This window comes from Ictidomys tridecemlineatus, chromosome 3 (genome assembly GCF_052094955.1).
Source record: "Ictidomys tridecemlineatus isolate mIctTri1 chromosome 3, mIctTri1.hap1, whole genome shotgun sequence".
NCBI lineage: Eukaryota > Metazoa > Chordata > Mammalia > Rodentia > Sciuridae > Ictidomys > Ictidomys tridecemlineatus.
In genome coordinates, this window is record NC_135479.1 from 123,084,864 (window position 1) to 123,107,909 (window position 23,046).

Genomic DNA, 23,046 nt, shown 5'->3' on the forward strand with positions numbered 1-23,046 from the left:
ACAATCTCATATCAATTTATAAAATACTGAAAAAGTTCATTGCTAGTCTTTTATATACATGCAATTTTAAAATATAAGACCCCACACACGCACTTGATCTTGAATAGATTTTCAGCCAGTGAATAAGTCTCAGAAATTCCTCAAGAAAGGAACACTGAAAATCTCTAGTGGCTTAAGAGTCTTTTTAAAATGTCCATTATTTTAATGCCCATGAGGTTTTATTTTAAGCTAAAAAAAATCTCTTGGAAATGATTTTATACAATGTGCTTTTAAGCTAAAAAAAATCTCTTGGAAATGATTTTATACAATGTGCTATCTTGAGTATTTTACCACAGACACGTTCAATGTGATCTATTCACTTCTTTCAGAAACATTTTTTGTGTACAGACATGAGAATTTTTCCCACGACAATAAGTGTATGTGTCTAGCATCCCAATTACACCAAGCCTACCAGCCATCTTGCAGTCTATAATCTTCCTAAATGAGCATTTAAATTCAAAAGCATACTGCATATAGTAAACCAGAGTGCTCAAAGAACTACTTTTCAATAATATATTTTACAAGTAAGCTGATTATAAGACTATTTTACATGTGAAATGCCCAGAAGATCAATGAGTACATGCTTTCTTGAATGTGTTTATTTCCAGAATAATGGTTGTGATCCTCAGGTCAGCTTTTGTCAGGATTTGAAGGGAAGATAAATATTGAAATAGATCAATACAAATGGGAACACATTCAGTCCCAGGCTGGCTCCCATGATGGGGAAAAGGCAGAATGGGTAGATTGGTCAATTCTGCTGCAAGACCCAGAGTTTATGATGCCCTTCATGAGTTTAGGGGGTTCATTGTAGATTGAATGAAGACTGACAATACGGGGTACCCAGAGTAGTCATCAATTAGGATAAAAATGAACCTCAGGACTGATGATTTACCTCTTTCCATTGATCTCCAACTCATAACCAAATAATTTTCAGACAAGACTCAAACTGTTTTATTAAATTGAACACAAAATGCCTGTTATAACATCAAGCCTTTATCATAAATCAGTACATAAGTAAGGATACACAGCCAAAATGAGCCATCAACATAAGCAGTATAAATTTTAAATAACTTTCAGATTTCTATATTCAATATGCTGAAGAAAACAAAACCAAAAAAGCAATTTCAATTTCACAATTCACAGTTGATTGGTTTTAATCCCATGATACATTTGTCATTTCTGTAGCCCCAGAACAAAAACAGATTTCCAAAGCGGTGACTGGCACATTGCCCCAATAGCATACCCAGATCTTAAGCCCCTGTGTGACATTTAGAGAAAATGTTATCAAACAACCAAATTTCATACAGTTTGAGCTGGCATTGTTTAGTTATATCCTTTACCAGAAAATAGCAAAAGCAGTTTAAATATTTGCCATGCTATTAAGTGAAGGGTTCTTAAGTCTCCCTTGGTTTTCAATGATTTTATTCTCTAATTTAAGACAACAACTGTGTTCAAGTGCAACCTTAACAGTGAAAGCAAAATCAGTTTTGCTTCTGGATCTAGAGCATACATCAAGAGAGGACACTTCCTGCCCTGGCAGGTACATGGAATGCTTGGAAGCAGAGCCTAACAAATTCATAAGGCATTTCAAAGCAGACACACCGCACAGACCAAATCACCATGGTCAGTAGAGGGTTCCAGGTGAACACCACATAGGCGGAATCAACATGAGATCCTTACCAAAAAAAAAAAAAAGAAGAAGAAGAAGAAGAAGATACTGTGGTTTACAAAACCACAGGAAGGTACTCAGGTACAGAAAGAAGGCAAAAAATGACCAGCCACTCCAAAAAGAGTTTTGTTCCCATAAACGCTAGATTTACGGAGTAAATAAACTACTTTATATGTGCTTTGCTCTACAATAATATCACTCATCTTGGCACAGGGAGTTACTTTTCCTTTAAAAAAAATAATGTTGAGAATATACATATAATCGTGATATAGAACATTTATTTTCACTAGTGAGGGGGTCACATAAGCACTCACATAGAAAGTTATGAGTGAATTATGAATTCCATTTAAAGGCAAAAGAAATCTGATAAACCCTGCTTTATTAGTTTGTATTCAACAGTACAATGAGATTTTAGCAACTGCATTTGGCTTATTTAATAAATATGACCGTGAGAATATCTTTAAGTTCAAAGAATTGTGAAATGTCTAAAAATAAAGCCTAATTAGTAAAAATATGTACCTTCCTTTAAAGGACCCAAAGGGAGTGTTCAGTTGTTTTAGAAGCCATGAATCTTATCAAACAAGCATAAGAATATAAATCAGAAACACTTAAGTTTTAATTCTGATACAGTTTTATCCACTGAAACATTATGACCTGAAGCAAGTCACTTAAATTCTGCGATCTGTCCACAAAAAGTGGGCCTAAAAATAAAGGCCTATGTCAAAAAGATTTTCTTAACATTACTGGAGTAAAGCTAAAGATAGTTACTAAGGCTCACAATTTCAACAACTCATTGTACAGTACAATCATTTTTAATTCTGCTAATTACAACTTGAAGCATGAGTAATTACAATACTCAGGGAACTCAAATCAAATTCTTTACATAAATTAATAGCTGCAACTTTCTAACCTACCCAATCTGTTCTAAAATTGTTTGAAACAGCTAATCATGGGTGGGCTTGACCCTTTACTCCCCTCAACCTTCTTGGAGAGCAGCAGAAAGCAGGGAAAGAAGAAGTATCAGGAAAATAAGCAGCAACCAATTGAAATGAGGTAAAAGCTTATTTCAAACACCCCAATCAGTACTTGACAGTTTTCTGAAGAAGCTGCATATATAGTTCAGCAAGAACACATCATCAGAAGAGAGATAAAGAAAAAAAAACTTTCATCATGAAACTTTAAAATTTATGACAATTAAGCATTTCAAATAGCCAACTCCAGAAAACTTGAGTTTGCAAAGGGAGTTGTCTTTCTTCACTCTAAGCATGCACAGAACAGAAATTGGAAGAGGCAAGGCCACAGGAGGAAACAAAGATGTGGTGACTGGCTCAGAGTGTCAACTTTATACACAGCTTTCAAGATGCTACTAATATTCAAACAAATATTAATAACACCTTGTGAGTTTATAGTCTGAAATTTACAATGAAATGTATACCCCAGGGGATTGAGAGCTGGAGTGATGGGTAGAAAATAAAAAGGGCTGGAGATGTAGCTCAGTGGTACAGTGCACCTGGGGACAATCCCTGATACCACACACACACAAAAAAAAATATTATTTTTCTAAACACCATGTCAAGTTCTCCCAATCTACTACAACACCATGTAATAACACATCAAGGTGAATACTGCCAGCCAGGGAAACTGGATTCATCTTCAGAGTGTATGGTTCCTGATCAATAACAACAGTTTTACTTGATATCACACTGAGACTGCATTAAGAAAGAAAAAACCAGATATGGAATAGAATCCACTCAGACATTTGCAATTCCAAGCTCCTGTTTTATGAACCGTGATTAATGGCAATAACTCTGTCATCTCTTCTCTGTGAAATGCTGATACATACTAAAGGCACTCATATTCTGGGCTTAACGGACACAGGGTCACATGGGACCATAAGCCAGTACTTTTTTGGTAGCTACCCAGAAAGGGAGTTTATAAATGATCTCCCCATTCACAATGGGAAGAAAACATCAAACAGCTATCAGTAGAAATGTCTTATGAGAAGCTATTTATACAGCAATTTATCCATTCAGTTACATGGACAGAAAAAGCTCACAATGTTAGGGGTTCCCCCACCAACAACACAAAAACAGCAAAACATTATTTTATTACATATGAAACTCCTAAGTAGTGATTTGATAAGGGAAAAAATAGTTGATAACATCAATCTTTTTAAACACTTGTTCAAAAATCTACATTAAAGTTTTGTCTATGCAGAAATAACATTCCTAAAGCAGCTCTGTTGTCCTTAGTATGTGCCTCACCAAGTTCTTTAGCTAGTATTTCCAATCTAAGCTCTGACACAAAACAAAGTAGGTTAGGTTCCAAATCCACCATTTTTAGGCCTCTCTACAGAGAATATTACATCAAACAGTTATAGGTCTCCCCTGACACAAATAAGACTCATTTTACATAGGTCAATGAACAGTCCTCAAACTGTCATTGCTCACATTCTCAGACAACTTCAGAGTGAAGGAATCACAATCCCACTACTAAGCTTTAGAATCTATCTACAGAGGAAGATTTTACCAGATACATACACACATATTTGTGTGTATGAAGATGTATTTCTCACTTTATCCATGTCCAAACTGTAGACAGGTAGCTATAAGCAAGCATAAGGTTCTGCAGAATAGCTCTGTAAAGACATGGGAGGTCTCACACTTTACATTCACCTTTTGAGTCAAAGGGATACGGGGATAATCTTGAATCACCAAGAGTCTTCATTGAACCTCAGGGTCTGAAAAAAAGCCTAAATGGTTTTCTAGGTTTTGCAATTAATTAAAGGGGAAAATAGTGAGAAAGAGTTGGGGGGGGGAGACTTTTCAAAACAAATGTTATTAAAAAAATTAAGTATTCACCTTGCAGAATTCAGTGCAGTAAGAAACAAGCAGACAAATATAATGAACAACATGCACATATTTACAAGTTGCAGAACATGACATACAAAAGTCAAGACCAACAAAGTGTTTCCTACTCAGTGTGGAGTCAAAGGATTATAAGACAACCATCAGCTTCACAAGTGAACTTTAAAACAAAACAAAAAAATACTTTGAAGGCGTATGCAGGCTAATCTTCTAATTGATATATGGAACTTTTCCTTTAAAATCTCTCACTCTTGATATCTTAGAAGCATTCCTTTCAAACATTGATTTTTAATGACAACATACACAAGGAGTCACAGAAAAAAGAGACTTTGTTACTAAGAGTTTTTAACAAATGATTACTGAAATCTACTGATTTTTTTTTTTTTTTGACTAAAGGTCCTTTTCTGGTTAGACCTCTATCTGTCCTTGTATTTGGTATATAAGACACATGATTCCTTGGGGAGCACAGAGTGAAGATCCTAAAGCACGTTACAGAGCAGGACTGGACTTGACAAAAGGACGCCAACAACGATCACATATCACTGACTTAGAGGCAACAGTGGCCTGCTTACACAGGGAAGAAAAACTGTACAGAATGTGTGAATATGAGAAACTGTTCCATGCAGTGATGACAATCCCTGTCGCCCCTTGTCTCACCTATGGAGCACAGGTGAATACTGCAAGGTAACTAGTACAAAACACAACTACTAGCATAGACATCTGTGATTTTTTTTTCTTTTTGATGTGCATGTAACCTCTATAAGTGATTGTAGAAGTTATCAACTTCCTAGAGTTTAGAAATTAAGAAACAAATTGAGTTACTGTAGGCAATATGGTACTAAAGTGTCATATAAAACAAACACATAGCTCTTTTTTAGTGCAAAAAAAGATAGCAAGTAAGAAATAACACTATAAATCTAACTTCTTTCTTTTAAAGAAAATGCGTTTATGCATTCATAACATCCATTAAGGGCATTGGGAAACTGGAAACCTGAATACACAAGGCCTGAAAAAACATCAAGCCCTTAAGTCCACTGCTTTTTGTACACAGATGATGAAATTGTTAAGTAAGGAGAGCAGGGAAAACACATCCTTTAATTTCATTTCCAGAGGAAAAACTAAAAGTAGATGAATGCCACTTTTATAAGATGTAAATTCATATTCACAATCTTTTAATGTTATCTGAAATATAAAGATACAATGACATTCTCTCTAGGGTATCATATAAAACTGTGTTTGCGCGTGTGCCTGCGTGGCTATGGCTATGGGTATGGGTATTGGCATGAGTATGGGAATGGGAATGCACACATACAGAGGGATAATGTGAGATTTCTAAGTACTCATTGAATCAAGTGGCAGTACTATATTCATATCTACCCAAAAAGTAACACTTAGCAGCAAAATGAGTAACCTATTAGCCAGTAAGATAATCCCTAACCTTCTTAAACTAATCAATTTTATAATTACTGAAAAAAAGGTTATAATACTAAAAGTCACAGGTCCATATAGAATCTCAACATAACATTATTTTATTTTTCTATTTCTGGAAAAAAAATTTACCAAAGAATTCTATTTTTTTGTAAACCATCACTTCAGTAGAAGAAAATAACTTGATATTGTTCTGGAAGTTAATCACAAAACCAATTTTTAACTATGGGTCTAGATGGCTCAAAAATTGTTCTGAAAAATTACCAAAAAGGTATGGTGATTGAAATTTTCCTGCTCTCCATCTATTTGCCTATAGAACTCTCAAGGTTACACAAAGAGTTTTAATTAGCAACATAAGCAATCAAGTGTACAAAAACATGGTTCAAAACAACCTTCTTGGTGAATGTGGCTTTTCAAAAGAAATAAGACTGAGTGTCAGTCTTATCCATGTCAAAGAGATCAAATACAAAATTAATAAAATTTTATATAATACTTCATTAGTTCATCTAGACATACTCTATGACTTCATATTTTAAAAACAAAACCCCAAAATAATAGTAATACCATTATAATTATCAGATACCAAAATCATCTATAATATAGTTTGAATATTCTCAGAGATGCCAGATTACAAAGGATGAAAAAAAGCCCATGTATTTTTCTACTGGAAATGATGACACTAAAACTTGTCAGCTTTTTTTAAAAAAAATTCCTCTATCTATGAAACAGCAGGAAGTGGTACTTTTCAGGATAACAACTGGCAAGACAGAGAAGAATGTAAAGTACAAGAACTGGCTCATCTAAAAAGCCTGCCAAAACAATATATCAAGAGATCTGAACTTATGGTTGAGACCATCACACAAGGGCATATTACCATGAATAAAAGCATAACTCTAAACTGAAAGAAAAAATCAAACCCATCTTTATGTTTCCTAAAATCAGCTGAAAATATTTTAAAAGTCATGTCCATCTTAAACTCATTAGACACTCAAATCTGGGGCTTAGAAAAACCACAGCAGAGCTAGGACATGAAAATGAGCTTATTAGACAAGTTGATTCACTAGTGGAGGGAAAAAAAGAAGAGAATGGTGGTGGCAATTAAATGTGTGAAATCCATAATTGGAAAAGAAGTTTAGCCACTTGGAAGACAAAAAGCACACTGCAAGTGTCTGAATTCAAGAAAATCTGCATTTTGGTGGTGGAGGGACATGATACAGGGAAAGTGTCCTGGGAAAGACCCTAATGCCATTATAATGACATATCCTACTGACAGTGCATGGAGGTAATGGTTCCAGCGAAGCCTTGGGAAACAGAACTCTGCTTACCTGTTTTAACCGTGATCTGAAGTAAGAACTCAATACAACTCTTTATTTAACAGTACATAAAACTAAAATGACAAAAGAAGTTGAAGTTTTTAAATAGTCATAGCTTTAAGTGATCAGGCTACTAGTCAACCAGAACTTGGCCAAGATAAAGTTATTTCGGATGGGGTAGGTAGGTCACATGCTACAAGTAGCTCAACACAGTTGACCTGGGAAAGTATTATGACCGAAGAAGCACGTTTCCCTCCCCCCACCCCCAAGTTTTGACATCTTGTGGTACCACTGCAGGCTACATGTATTAACATTAAGCAGAGGAATGTACTCATATCAAAAGGACCACAAAGCAGGGCAAATTGACAGAAGGCAAACAGGCAGGACAAGCTGCTCTATCTGAATGTGGCCATCACTATACATAGCCCAGATTCTCCATCTCATTCCTGTACCGCTGCTCAGACACCTTGCTTTTGTGTTGCTTGCTCTCTAAGTGCTGCCGGAACTCCATCTCTTCGCCAGCCCCAACATTACACATTGAGCAGTAAAACTGGCCACTTGGAGTAACGCACATGGCTAGATCACGTGGAATTCTCTGCCGAGAACGGGGATTGAAGTAAGGACCTGCTAAAGCCAGAGATAAAAATATTGCAGTTGAAACAGTCACTATGTGAATGATACTCTGACCAATTCGTACTGTAATTTTTAACTCTAAATTCAAGTTATAAAATTCCCATATTCTTAACTTTAAAGGAAGGTGAAATTAATTTTTTTTCAATTACCAGTTTATACATTCTACAAGGATAAAATGATTCTCCCAAGAATGTCAAAAAAGTTACTGTGGAGTCAAACTCAAACTAAATGGTTATGCCTCTAAAAAGTGAATACAATTTTAAAAATACTTTAATTTCCAAGTATCATATCTAAATTCTTATAATAATGTGTTGCTTGCTCTCATTAATCTAATTCTACTTCTGAGAATTATCCTAAGAAAGTATTAAGAGTTTCTACACAATGGGCTGGGATTGTGGCTCAGGGATAGAGCGCTTGCCTAGTGCGTGTGGGGCCCTGGGTTCGATCCTTAGCACCACATAAAAATAAAGAAATAAAATAAAGAAAAAAAAAGAGTTTCTGCACAGTGATTTATCATCAAGGATATTGATATGAGCAGTGTTTTATAAAGGCAAAATTGTGGGGAGGAGAAATTCAAAAATAGGATTTGAAAAATTATGGTAATGACTGCAAAGGAAAACTATGTATTCAATAAATATAATGATACAAGAAACTATTAATTACATGAAAATATAATCACAATAGGCTGTTAAGTAAACCAAGAATATCATAAAATATGATCATATTTCTATTTTAAAGAAATACTATGCAGGGCTGGGGTTGTGGTTCAGCAACAGAGCGCTCGCCTAGCTCATGCGAGGCCCTGGGTTCGATCCTCAGCACCACATAAAAATAAAAAAAGGTATTTGTACAACTAAAAAATAAATATTTTTTTAAAAAAGAAATAATATACAAAAAAAGATTAGAATGACATTTTTGGTATTTTGATATTTTTCTTCTTTTTACATTATTGACTTCTTTACCTGGACTATAAGTTTGCTAATTTCCTCCTTTTTTTTTTTTTTGATTGAACCCAGAGGCATTTGATCACTGACCCACATCCCCAGCCCTTTTTTATTTTTTATTTAGAGATACAATCTTGCTAAGTTGCTCAGGGCCTCACTAAATTGCTGAGGCTGGCTTTGAACTAGTGATCCTCCTGCCTCAGCCTCTTGAGTCATGAGGATTACAGGAGAGTACTACCACCCAGCCTACTTTTCTTTTCTATTATAATAATAAATATTTAACACTTTTCTCAAAATATAGCTGTGATTGAAGTCTATAAGTTTTGATATGGTATTTTCATTACTATTTGACTATAAGAATTTGTAATTCAGTATGATTTCTTCTTTGAACCATGAATCCTTTAGAAATATTTTAAAATTCCTGAACAAATGGAAATTTTGTTCGTTTTTATATTTTGGTTACTGTCATCTCATTTAGTTGTACTCTGGTAAGAGAATATTGTCTGTACTACATTTCCTAAAGTTTATTTTACCTAATATCACTACATCTATCCCAGCATCCTTCATTTCATTGAGTTTCTTTTATGCAGTTTGATAATCTTTGTCTTTTAACTGAGACTTTAGTAAATTTACATTTTTTATAATTTCTAATACTTTGAGACTCTTATATACTTACTACATTGTGCTTTCTATTCATCCTTTCTTTACTAGGTATCTTACTTTTCAATTAATTTTGCTTTTGGTTTGTGTCACCATGCAGATAACTGCTCTCTGCTGACACGTAGCACTGGAGACTGAAGGAGAAGAATGAAGGGACCACTCAGTCCTCTCCTCCCCAAGGAAGAAAAGCAGAAAACTTCCCTATAAATAAGTGGTTCTGAACTGAATGTAGATATCAAAATCACCAAGGAAGCATTTACAAAGCACACATATGTCTGGGTTCTATTCCAAATTTACTGATGGAAAATCTTTAAGAAATTATTCAGATGCATTTTGAAAACACTCCCTGAATAATTCTGATGCACTGCCCTGGTTAAAATCCATTGCTATTTTTTTTTATTTTCTCCAAGAAATGGGAATTGAATATGGTGCAACTTGAAAGCAAACTGCTCATTTTTATGACACACTTTTATTTTTCAGCTGGCTAACATGAGAAGAAACATAAAGGAACTATTTTAAACATAGACTATGTTTAAAAATCAAAATAAATCATATACTAAGTAGGAAATAAATAAATAAGACTTGAAATAAACACTAGCCTGAAAAAGTCAATAGACCAATTCAATAAAACAATGACTAACCCTGAATCTCAGGGCTATCTATTACTATGAAAGAAAATAAAAAGAGACCATTTGTAAAGTGTATGTGGAAATTCCCAAGGTATGTGGAAATATACAGGATACCTGAATTATTATGTACTGTATACATATTTCTCCTATTAGGCATCATCTTAAATTCATTCCCCTCTTTCCGAGCTCGTCGTTGACCCACCTCTGAGGAGTCCCTGGAGAAAAGAAATTGAAAAAGGATGAGGCTTCTAAACAAGGATTCCTTTCAACTTTTTTTTTTTTTTTTTTTTTTTTAAAGACAGTCCATCTCACATAACACTTTGGCCTTGGAGAAAATGGCAATACCTACGAGAATGAGTTACTCTGAGCTTCCGCCAGTCGCAGCCTCTTGGCATGATTCTTCCCTTGATAGTGAGCCTGAGCCACAGCCGGGGAACTAAAGGAGGCATCACAGAGCTTACAGTAATCATTCTCTGTGGCCAGGATCACTCTGCCTCCTGGCTTGAAGGAGCCCATCTGATATCAAAGACACAAGAAGAAACAAGGTTAAAAAATATGGAGCCTATTCCTTCCTTCTCCTAAAGGTTTTTGTAAGAACTGAAAAATAACCAAAGGATATGGCATGACCATAAACAATCTCTCAGCTTTATAAGGAAAGGAAATAATTAATTCAAAAAAGAGAGTCTGGGAGACATAATCATGGTTTTGCTCTATAATCACATACGAATTAAATCAAGTAGCTTATTGCTCTCTCCATTGAAGAAGTTTTTTAATGAATTTAAAATTTTCAGCATGGAAAATTTAGGTAAATAAATAGGTAAGACCTAAACCCTCATTTCCAGAAAGAGTAAAGTCTTCTTAGAATCCTTCAATAAACATTTCCTGAATGTCAATGGTTTATTGGGTTTGCTTCCTAATCCAGAAGGGATATACAGACATATAAAAGTCCTTGTCTTCCATAAAGTCTACAAACTAGCTACAGATATGTTATAATCAGGGAAAATAACTTGCAGATCCAGACAACTGTATTCAGATTGGAGAACAACATGTTAAAGAAAACCTAATAGCACCTGGAAGACGGCAGGCATTCACTTTTGTTGGATTAACAAAAAGTTACAGACTAGATTTTGGCTATAGGAGAATAATATATATAAAAAAGATCTTAGAAGCTATATCATAACAGGAACAGTTGAAGGAAACAGCTCCGTTTCACCTAGAAGAGAAGATTCTCTCAGGATAGGATAGCCGTCCTCAAAAATCACAAAGGGCTCTGCTATGAAAGACTGCTTAGATCATTTCCCTGAAGGGATAAGCCAGAGGAAAGCAATCCCCAACAGGGAGCAGCCATCTAATTCTAAAGCAGCCTTCAGTAGCCAGCAGTTTGACAAGTACTCAGCTTGAAGATCCCCGTTTTCCTGTCCTCTGATTCCATTTTTAATATATCTCATTTCCCCACAAATCTATGAGGAGGAGGAACAGATGGAATTGCTATCCACATTTTAAGCACTAAAACACTGATGCTAGCAAAGTAAAATTATACCATGGTGGTTAGGAACAGAGAGGTCCAAGGATCAAAAGGAATTCTTGCTCCACCATTTTACAAAGCGATGCAAAACCATGGAAAGTCACTTAGCTTTCCTGAGCTTCTAATAAACTTACAGTGGAACTCACACTGCAGGCCCACGGACCACACTTTGAATGAGGCTGATGGCCGTAAGTTGTTACAGGTATTAAATGAGGTAAGGGGTTGGAACTAAAGTAAGGCAAGTGAGATGCTTGCCTTGAGCACAGCAAAATCTCAATTTAATGGATTTTTTGTTAAGATACTGGGGATTGAGCCCAGGGATGCTCTAACATTGACCTATACACTAGTCCTCTGTTTTTTTTATTTTGAGACAGGGTCTCACTAAGTTGCCCAGGTTGGCTTTGAACTTGCGATCCTCCTGCCTTAGCATCCCAAGTATGAGATTACAGGTGCGTGCCACAGTGTCCAGCTATATTATAATGGACTATTTTTAAAAATCAAATCTAATGTAAAAAATAAATTCACAGCAAATTATCAAAATTTTTAAAGAAAGACAGAATTAGTAGCAATGCCATGCAAAGTCATGGAATCTAAAGCCAAAGGAAAATCAGTATGTTTTTAATGTTTTGTTCACCATTAGCTTTTTCACATTTTGCATTTTTTAAAAACCCTAATTTCAAATATTCATCTTGAGTACTGAAGGTTTTTTCTTCCATTTAAATTTTGTACCCAAGTCAAGGACAACCCTTACCTCATCCTAGTTCCAGCCCTGAACAAAACAATGCATGAAAAGTGCTTAGCAGAGTGCCTGGAATAGGAAGTACTCAATTACAGTAATTATTTATAACCACTATATTGTTCTGTGGGAAATAATATTTAAAGATAGGTTATGGAGTAGTGTCCATATTTCAGAGACTACAACATGCAGTAATATCTTTCCTGAATCACCCTCTCTGTCTTCCAAAGAGCAAAAGGAACTGGCCTCTCAACTGTGTCTCATAATACCAAAGTCCAGAAAGTATTTATACATGATTTCTACACACAAGGAAGTAAAGGGCAACCTGAAGAAAAAATATAACAAGGGCAACTGGAAGACAATATAACATAAATGGAATTAACTACAATACAGAAATCAATTGTTTCTCTTTTCATACAGGACATAGTGTTGACATACAGAATCATTTAACCCATAATTTTGAGAAATAGATAGAAAAATACTCATAAAACAATATCTGTTTCATCATCTCATGCATCACAACCAAAGCCAATGAGAAACCTCCAAGTTCACATCTGGTGTTCATTAAAACCAGCACATAGTTCAAGAAATTACAAATGCCGCCAGGTACAGTGGTGCACACCTGTAATCCCAGTGGCTCAGGAGGCCGAGTCATGAGAATTGCAAGTTCAAAGCCAGCCTCAGCAACTTAGCAAGGCCCTAAGCAACTTAGTGAGACCCTGTCTCAAAATAAAAAAACTAAAAACCAGGTTGTGGGGCTATGGTTGTGGCTCAGTGGTAGAGGCTTGCCTAGCATGTGTAAGGCACTAAGTTTGAGTCTCAGCACCACATATAAACAAATTAATAAATAAAATAAAGGTTCACCAACAATTTAAAAAATATTTTAAAAAACAGGGTTGGGCATATGGCTCAGTGGTTAAGTGTTGGGGGGCAGAGGGAGGGGAGGAGGAGGAAAAGGAGGAGGAGGAGAAGGAGGGGGATAAGTTGTTACAAATACCAAGTAGGACATTATTTCAGGAATATTTCTATCCTGGTAGATAAATGGACAACAAACTTCATTCATGACCTTTCATGACCATACAACAGCTTCCTAATGCCACTTCACCCTGACTCATGTGTCTCACCTGTGGAGGGACTGGAACAATTGGGGTAGCTACAGGCTCCACCACATTGCTCATTCTGGCAGGAGGAGGACAGCTATTGGCTGCATAATAATTTCGGAGTTTCTTACCATGATTTTTACCCTAGAAGTAAAAATAAAATGAGTAGTCACCATGAGGAAAAAATACAAATTTAGTTATTGTATTCACTTCAAGAAAAAAAATACAAGCAATAGTAACTACATATTATTTCTTCATATATACACAGCACTGGGGTAGTCAGACTACTAGCTAGAATTGCTTGCTAGATCTTAAAGTATAATAGGCTCTAAAAGAATTTATCTGGGTAAAGTAAGAAAACAAAGCCAAAAAAAATTGATTTCCTACATATTTCCAAAAAAATGTCAACACTGTCCAGTGATCTATGTCCTCCTTCAACTTGTTGCCATTCATGTGTGACTGCTTAAATATGAACTTTATGATACACTGATCTAATCTACTTTAGAAGTGAGTAATAAAAATAGACATTCCAATTCTTTTTACCAAAAAATAGTACTTACAGATTATCTTTTTACTTACAAGGGACTTTCATATGCATGAGCTCATTTGCTGCTCACAAAAAAATCCTATAGAGGAATTTGTTGATATTATCCATATATGACAGCTGAGGAACTTCTATATACAGGAATTGGGGGGCTTGCCCACAGACCCCTTCAGGAAGATACAGCAGGGAGCTAAAGCTTGAAACAGATCTCTGAATCCAAAGCGTGGCTCTTTTTCACTACAGCATGATGGCTCTAGGAGGCACTCTGAACCTCTTAAAATGGATTTACTTTTCTCTTTATGTTTTGCTTAAGTAATTATTTACATGATTCTATCCCTTGAACTAATGAAAACACTGGAAAAGGTCAATGGTCCAAAAGCACTCTAAATGAGGGTAAACCAGCATATTATTTATTAAACCAAACTGTAAAGTTCAAACCTCCAGGCAAACATCAATTTACCATTTACTATAGGCTAAACCCTAGAAATAAACAGGACTAGAAGAAACAGACACATAGCAAAGAATTAATGATCTAGGTTTCATCTTATGCCCAAATGCCCTAGCTGTGCTCCCACCACAGTGACATCCAGAGAGTCAAATCTAATGGTCCCACCTATGCTTCCATCTTGAACTCTAAGCAGCATGACACAGTTGATCCTCTCTCCTTGAAATAACCTTCTCATTGTCCTCTGTCTTCAGTGGCTCCTCCTTATCTCTCCATCTCTTGTGTTCTACCAGACCTTCAACTCCACAGCACTGAAGATCCTACACCTGGCCACCTTCTCTCTCCATCTGTACTCCAATTCTAGGTTATTTTACCCAGCCCCACACCTTTAAAAGGTAATGAATAAGTCAATAACTTCTTAAATTACCCAGCTCTATCCCTGAACTTCAGAACCATGTCTCAATTGCATTATTGCCTTTCACACTTTGAAATCTTAGGAGGCATATCCATTTTAATGAAACTTTGTATTCCTTCCCCACAGAACTTTCTCATTACCACCACTGCCATCACTCATCCACATATCAATAAAGGTACCACCATCCACCCAGTTACTCAAAAAAAGCCAAGGAGTTCTTTTCTTAGATCCATCCTTCCCTAAAATCAACACATTCAATCTATCAGCAAGTCTTGTCAGCCTATCATCAAAAAATATCCCAAATTATTCCACTTCTCCCCATAGACATTAAGTATACCCCCATAATCCAAGCTACCAATGCTCTTCACTTGCAGTAGCAACAACTCCTATCTAGTCTGTTATCAATCCTGACTCCTTATAACCCTCATTATAAACTACAGTGATAAGTCTAGACAGAAATCAGGTCACATTGTTCACTCACTTAAAATCTTTCAAGGGCTTCTCACTACTATGCTTAAAATTGACAAGCCTTGTTTATAAGGCCCTACCTATCCTGGTCCTGTCCATCTCTCAGATTTTATGCCATACAGTGCCCCTTTCCCTGCTAATTATGCTACTGCCTACTTTCTGGTCCTCAGAGATGCCAACCCCATTTTAGTTCTGGGGCCTTTGAACTTGTTGTTCCATGGAATATAGCTCTTTCAGATCTCCGTATGGCTGGCTCCTTTTCATCTTTGAAGTCTCAACTCAAACAGCATATCTCACTGACTCTCAAGTGTCACATCCATTCCTCCCTTGTATGTGTGTGTGTGTGTGTGTGTGTGTGTGTGTGTGTGTGTGTTTGTGTGTGTGTCTCTCTCTCTGACACACACACACACACACACACACACACACTCCAAATCCCCATCAGATTACCGCATTATCTGATTTTATTCTGTTCTAACACCACTTAACACTATTTAAAATATGGTTTGTTTACTTATTTTTGATCTTTCCTCCCGTCTAAAATGTAGACTCCTTGAAAATAAGGACCTTGTCTATCTTGTTTATTCTTCTTTCTCTGATGCATAGAATACTTTCTAACATACAGCAAGCAATCAATACATATTAGCTATATCAATGAATCAAATATCATAATAGAGATCATTTAAAAAAAAACTAGTAGGAAAACAGAGAAGGAATTTCTTACTTCTACTGGAAATGTGTCAGAGGCTTCCCTGAAAGGGGGACATTGAGTTGTCTTTTAAAATGAGTAAAAATTTACTTGGCAGTAAAAGAGTTGAAGGGGAAAGAAAATTGTGATCTGAGGAAGGGTCCTGAATGCTGTACTGAGAAGTCTCAGAAGAGAGGATCTTCAGGATCCTTAGGAGAGGGGGTAGGGGTTGAGATAGGAAGCATCCTCAGTGGTTCTGTTCCTAATACAGAATTTGAACTTTTGAGGCAGCAGGGGACTTCTGAGAGACTGTAGGCAAAGCAGTACCAGGACTGGATTGCATTTAATAAACATCATCCTGAGATCAGGGGGATAAATCAGAGCAGACCAAAGCTGGAAGCTGGGAAGATAGAGAAAGTCAATGACTAAGCCCTGGATACTACAATTAAGTGTGATAGAAAACAAATGTCCAGAAAATGAGATTGATAATGCCTGGCCCATCAAGTAAGGCAAAACAGACAATGTATTATCAGGGAAGCCTAAAACCAAACTGGAACTTGGGAATGAGGTTAGACTGAAAAGGCATTATTAGCACGTACATGATATTTAAAGACATAGAACCAAAATAGATTACCTAGACGGAAAGGAAACAGGCAAACTTTTTTGAAAGTGAAATGAGAAGATGAAGCAAAATGAGGGTGTGTAGGAAAATAATGGCTGGATGAGAGAGAAAGATCTGACATCTGTGAAGAAGGTAAAAATCTAATAAATATTTTTTAATGAGGTATGGAGTTTAGTTACCTCCAGTGCAGCTGTACTAAAGCAAGCCTGGCACCTCCCATCAGTCTCTCACTCATGTGCTCTTGTTACTGGCTTCCCCTTTCCACTTTCCTCCATGCTAAGAAGCCCTCACCAGAAGCTGAACAGATGCTAGCACCTCTTTCTTTTATAAATTACCCAGCCTCAAGTATTTTGTTATTGCACTAGAAAAATGGACTAAGACAAAGTAGTATTGAAAAGAAGATAGTCTGGGTCAACACACTGAAACTAAAACATCCATCACAGGATATCTGGATGTTGTGCACAAGGTTGGTTAGCACCGAGGAAGTGAAGGCTAAAGCAGTTTGCAGAATCTTCTAAAACTGGTAGGAATTTGATTCCACAGATTTGGATAAGGACAATAGAGTTAAATAGTTACTGATTTCTCCCTATGTGCTGGTCACTGTCCTAAGAAATGGAGATAAAATGGTAAACACAAAGTCCTTGCCCTCAGGAAACTTTTCCCAAGAATGAAAACAGATTATATATACATAAACAAAAAATGATGTGACTGACAATGGCTCTGCAGAAAATAAAACAGGATGATGTTACAGAAAAACAGCAGAGGAGGGTAGGGTTGAAAGATATTTGGCTTTTCTGTAGACACATGAGCAAAAAGCTAAAGAATGAGAAACCTCCAGTTGTGTGAAGAAGATCTGGATGTGGAGAAGATCTGGGTGTTCAGATGTCCATTGGGCCAAGTTAAGTCAGAGATGATTCTCATTGTCCAAAGAGCCCAACCTAGTGTTCAGGAGTGAGGTCATGCTAGGGATAGAACTGGAGAAGCTACTGATACATATATTATTTAAAATCATGTAAATGGAAGAAAAAAAATCACCTACACAGGTCAAATAGAGATTAAAGGTCAATTTTGAGATAAAGAGTACAAAGGACAAAACTCTACCATGTAGAGTATGAGAAAGAATGAGCATCCAAAAAAATGAAACTGAGAATGCCCAGCTTACAACTAAAGATAAACATCAGGCAAGAGGGCATTATGGAAGCCTAGAACAGGCTGTTTGGGAAGAAAACTATCTAGTTTGATACATTATAACCAAGGAGGAACTTACTTGTAGGCATTGCCAAAGAGAAACATGCACAAGGAGACAACTAGGAGAATGTGTCTAGAATTGTTTGTAACAGAAATAATTTAAATGGCCATGCACAGGATAATGGCTAAATTATAGTCTATTTGTGAAATGGATCAGTATAGTGGCACACAAGGAGCATGCATGGCAACATAAATGACTGTCATAACAAAATGATTACTAAAAAGAGCAAATTACAGAAAAAGATGTACAAATAATTTAAAATGGGATTTTAAAACATGAAAAATAACACTACACATTAAATAGTCAAACACATTTTGTGGCTAATGTACAAAAAAAATTAAACTATGGTAACAATAATATCAATTCAGCATTGCAACTACATATAGGGGCGTGGGAGATGACACAACTAGGAAGAGATATATGGGGACTTCAACTGAATGAATAATTGGTACTCCTCAAGCAAGATGGCAAATATAAATGTTCTCTCACACACAAAAAATAATTTAAAAAACAATAATAATAAAAAAGTGATTCACCAGTGCTGAGGAAAATCAGAACAAATTACTATTTGGATTTGAAAAGACAAAGGTCAAAATTGGCCTTAGTATCATTTCTGTGGAGTGGTGAGAGATAAAAAGTTATATGGAAAGACAGGGGAATGAACGTGACACAACTTTTCCTACATACTTATATGAACATACATACCACAATGAATCTCACCATTGTGTACACCCTCAAGAAATTAATTTAAAAAAAAAACACTATGGGTAAATGGCAGAAAGATCAATAGAGAGAAGAGGGCAGAGGTGGAGAGAGACGTGGAAGGAGAGGTACTAGCTGAATTAGAACAGGTTATATCCCATGCTTGTATAATTATGTCAAGATGATTCTACTGTCATATGTAACTAAAAAGAATCAATAAAAATTTCAAAAAGTTATATAGAGTTTTTAAAGAATGTATAGGAGCTATGAGTAGAAACAAGTATAGACTGGCATATATAGAAAAAAATCCCACATATGTAAGAGATCTACTGTGGCAGGGAACAGAGAAATAAGGTATAAAGAGAGAAATGAGGGTCAGTGGAAGATTTTTTTAAGATGGGTTTTATTTAGGCTTGTTTGCATGACAACAGGAATAAGTCACTAACAGACAAATAGATGATCAGATGCTGAGAACATGGCCATAGGATCACAGCCCATAAAAATGAAGATGAGACACACAATACTGCTACCAATGGTCACATTTAGACAAAATGTGTTTTATTAGGTGTTTTATTCCCAAAGCAGGATCCCTCTAGTATTCAAGCAGACCTTGCACCTATAATATACTGACAATGGTAATAATGGTAACATGAAACTTTGAGTACTTACATGCCAGGCAGTGTTCTAAGCACTGCCTACGTACTATTTCATTTAATACCCAGGAAATATCTATCAGGAAGATACAATTTTTATTCTCACTTTATATATAACTGATGTTCTTGATGAAGAAAAATAAAACAACAAAACAGAACTAAAAACTTAAAGTTATAGCCCAAGGAAATTTTCCAAAACTAAATGAAGACTTGAATCTACATACTGAAAAGGCATACCAGATATCTAGAAAGATTAGCTCAGCACAATCAAATCTGAGAACTATCTTAGAAAATACAGAAGACTTCAAAGAAAAAAGAAGAAACTCTCATGTTCTGTAGACAAAAGAATTAGAATGACATCCACAATCTACACAATAAGAGAATAAAATAAATCTAACATAATTTTCCTATGTACACATATGAAAATACTTAAGTTAATCCCACCATTGTGCCCACCCACAAGAATGGAGTCCTAGTTAGAGTAATATATTCCATGCTAGCATAATTTTCTCAAAATGGATTCTACTATCATGTACAATTAAAAAGAACCAACACAAAAAAGACAAAGGGCAACCTTTTTTAAAAATTTTAATGAAAAGGTGAACCAAGATTTTCTAGCCCATCAATTGTCCCTGTATTTAAGATCAAGACTAGAAAAAAAAATAGCTTTAAACATATAAGAGCTTAGAAATTCACTGCTCTCGAGTCCTTCTTGAGGAATCCATAAGAGCTTCATTCAACCAAAAAATGACTAAGAAAACCTCCATTAAAAGGCTCACAGTATTTTCTGATACATAATTATAGATCAAAGACTAATTAAAACCTGGGGACAAAAGTGAAAGATTAATGTCTGAATCTTACAAATTGTGACACAATGGAAATAATGCAGCAGGAAATTGAAAAAGAAAAAAGAAAATAGAATAAACTCATCAATTCTGTAGTAGGCAATAGCTGGTATGCCATTAATAACTGACAAATCATATACTAAAGCATTAAATAATAAGAGAGAAAAGTAATTTTTAAACATAAATATTAGGGGATTAAGAATGGACTGCAAGGATAATTAAAACCAAGAATCAATAAATGGGATGAAATCAATCTAAAAAGTTTCTTCTCAATCTGTGAGGTGAATAGACAGCCTACATCTTGGGAGCAAATTTTTACCCCTCATACATTAGATAGAGCACTAATCTCTAGGGTATATAAAGAACTCAAAAATTTAAAAAAAAAACCCAATCAACAAATGGGCCAAGGACCTGAACAGACACTTCTCAGAAGAGGATATTCAATCAATCAACAAATATATGAAAAAATGCCCATCATCTCTAGCAACCAGAGAAATGCAAATCAAAACTACTCTAAGATTTCATCTCACTCCAGTCAGAATGGCAGCTATTATGAAGACAAACAATAATAAGTGTTGGCGAGGATGTGGGGAAGAAGGTACACTCATACACTGCTGGTGGGACTGCAAATTGGTGCAGCCAATATGGAAAGCAGTATGGAGATTCCTTGGAAACCTGGGAATGGAACCACCATTGACCCAGCTATTCCTCTCCTCGGTCTATACCCAAAGAACTTAAAAACAGCATACTACAGGGACACAGCCATATCAATGTTTACAGCAGCACAATTCACAATAGCTAAACTGTGGAGCCAACCTACATGCCGTCAGTAGATGAATGGATTAAAAATGTGGCATATATACACAATGGAATATTACCAAGCAATAAAATAGAATAAAATCATGGCATTTGCAGGTAAATGGATGGAGTTAGAGAAGATAATGTGAAGTTAGCTAATCCCAAAAAACAAATGCCGATTTATTTCTCTGATATAAGGAGTCTGACTCATAGTGGAGTAGGGAGAGGGAGTATGGGAAGAATAGAAAAACTCTAGATAGGGCAGAGGGGTAGGAGGGGAAGGGAGGGGGCAGGGGGTTAGCAATGATGGTGGAATGTGATGGACATCATTATCCAAAGTACATGTATGAAGACATGAATTGGTGTGAACATACTTTATATACAGAGATATGAAAAATTGTGCTCTATATATGTAATAATAATTGTAATGCATTCCGTTGTCATGTAGTTAAAAAATAAAATCAATTTTTTTTAAAAAAGAGTATTTGAATAAAAAAAAAAAGAATGGACTGCAAGGGATGGTTGGGTATGACATGTCTCTGAGTGAACTTTTTTTTCTTTTTGAGGGACTGGGGACTGAACCTAGGAGCTCTCTGTCAATGAGACACATCCCTAGCCCTTTTTATTTTTTCATTTTGAGACGGGGTCTTGCTAAGTTGCCCAGGCTGGTTGCAATTCTTCTGTTCCAGCCTCCCAAGCTGTTGGGATTACAAGCATGTGCTTGGCTAAGAATACATTTTTTAATATAGTTTTGAACTATAGAACTATATCACCATTTTACAGAGTTTAAAAAAAGAATCAAATCAAGGAGGACAGTGGAACACAATGTGAAACACAGACAAAAGCAAACAATCCTAACTACATGAACAGAATGACTAACAATCACACTGAAGGAGCAGAGAAAAAAAATACCATGAACATTTTCATATAGTCTTAAAGTATCTTACCACAAGACACTTATTAAACACCAAACAAAAAATACTAACTACAAGGAAGAACCCTGGCAATCCCAACCTTTGTAAACTAAGAACTTTAGAAAACAAGATTTGACTTCACGTTGTAGTGATAAAAACAAAAAGAACAGTATACAATGCTATCCTCTGGCTAGTATTATTTGCTTTTCTCAGGGGTATGGATTACTGACTGCCAAACTACTTCATGTGCATTGAATGTATATGAGGAAGCATGTATTTTGTGAATAATGAAAACTGAGATCTCTCATTATCAAAGTACTTACACATAAGAAAAGATGGACTGCTAAAATGAATATGCTGTTGTTTTGTACTGAAATTGGAAGTGTCCATCTGAAATCTATTTTACATACAGGTACACATAGATAGATATAGATGTAGATGTAAAGACATATTTACTAGCTCTGTTCACTGAGAAGAGCTAGAAATGATGATCTTCCAGTACCAAAGGAAACAACACTTAGATTTGATTTCTAAATAACATTCATTCTCCAATTCCAATCATGACTACTTAAGAAATGGCTGATAGGGGAAAGCACAAGAAGATTCCCAAATGTTTTATATTGCTAGAAATTAAGGAAGTATGCAAAAAATTATGGAAACATGTCAAGGACACAGAAACATCAGCCTGCAGGGACTCACACTGGTAAAACCTGGGGCACTCTACTGCATCAAAATAAACAATAACAGTAACAGAATATATTATCCCTAGAATAAAATAAAAATCCAGGCATCTATGATGATATAAACAAATGAATGTTGAAAAGGAAAAAATTCTTTCTTAAAATAAAATTCAAAGAAATAAATGAGGGTGGGGGAAAGATCAAAACAGAAAAATCACCATTTGGCAAACACCACTGTAATAAGACTCATCACTGAGCTAGGCATGGTGGCACACCTGTAATCCCAGATACTCGGAAGGCTGAGGCAGGTGATGGCAAATTTAAGATTAACCTTTGCAATTTAGGGAGGCTCTAAGCAACTTGGTTGAGACCCTATCTCAAAACTTTTTAAATATTTTTTTAAAGATTGGGGGTGTTGCTCAGTGGTTAAGCACCCCTAGGTTGAATACCCAGTACCAAAATATAATTAATTAAAAATTAGAT

General features: G+C 35.8%; 1 protein-coding gene across 4 annotated transcripts in view; it reads right to left on the bottom strand.

Annotated features, from left to right (window-relative positions):
• Nucleotides 1–966: 966 nt before the first annotated feature.
• Nucleotides 967–23,046, bottom strand: part of Zmat3 (zinc finger matrin-type 3) — a 35,930-nt gene continuing 13,850 nt past the window's right edge. For 2 of the 4 annotated variants that reach the window (XM_005330284.5, XM_040270112.2), the window contains exons 3-6: nucleotides 13,568–13,687; nucleotides 10,532–10,698; nucleotides 10,297–10,397; nucleotides 967–7,943 (exon numbers count right to left, since the gene is read on the bottom strand). In XM_005330284.5, the coding sequence (XP_005330341.2) occupies nucleotides 7,732–7,943; nucleotides 10,297–10,397; nucleotides 10,532–10,698; nucleotides 13,568–13,687 (600 nt within the window). In that variant the 3' untranslated portion in view covers nucleotides 967–7,731. The remainder of the gene's footprint in view (nucleotides 7,944–10,296; nucleotides 10,398–10,531; nucleotides 10,699–13,567; nucleotides 13,688–23,046) is intronic. The other 2 variants (XM_013360765.4, XM_040270113.2) reach the window with 2 other exon arrangements.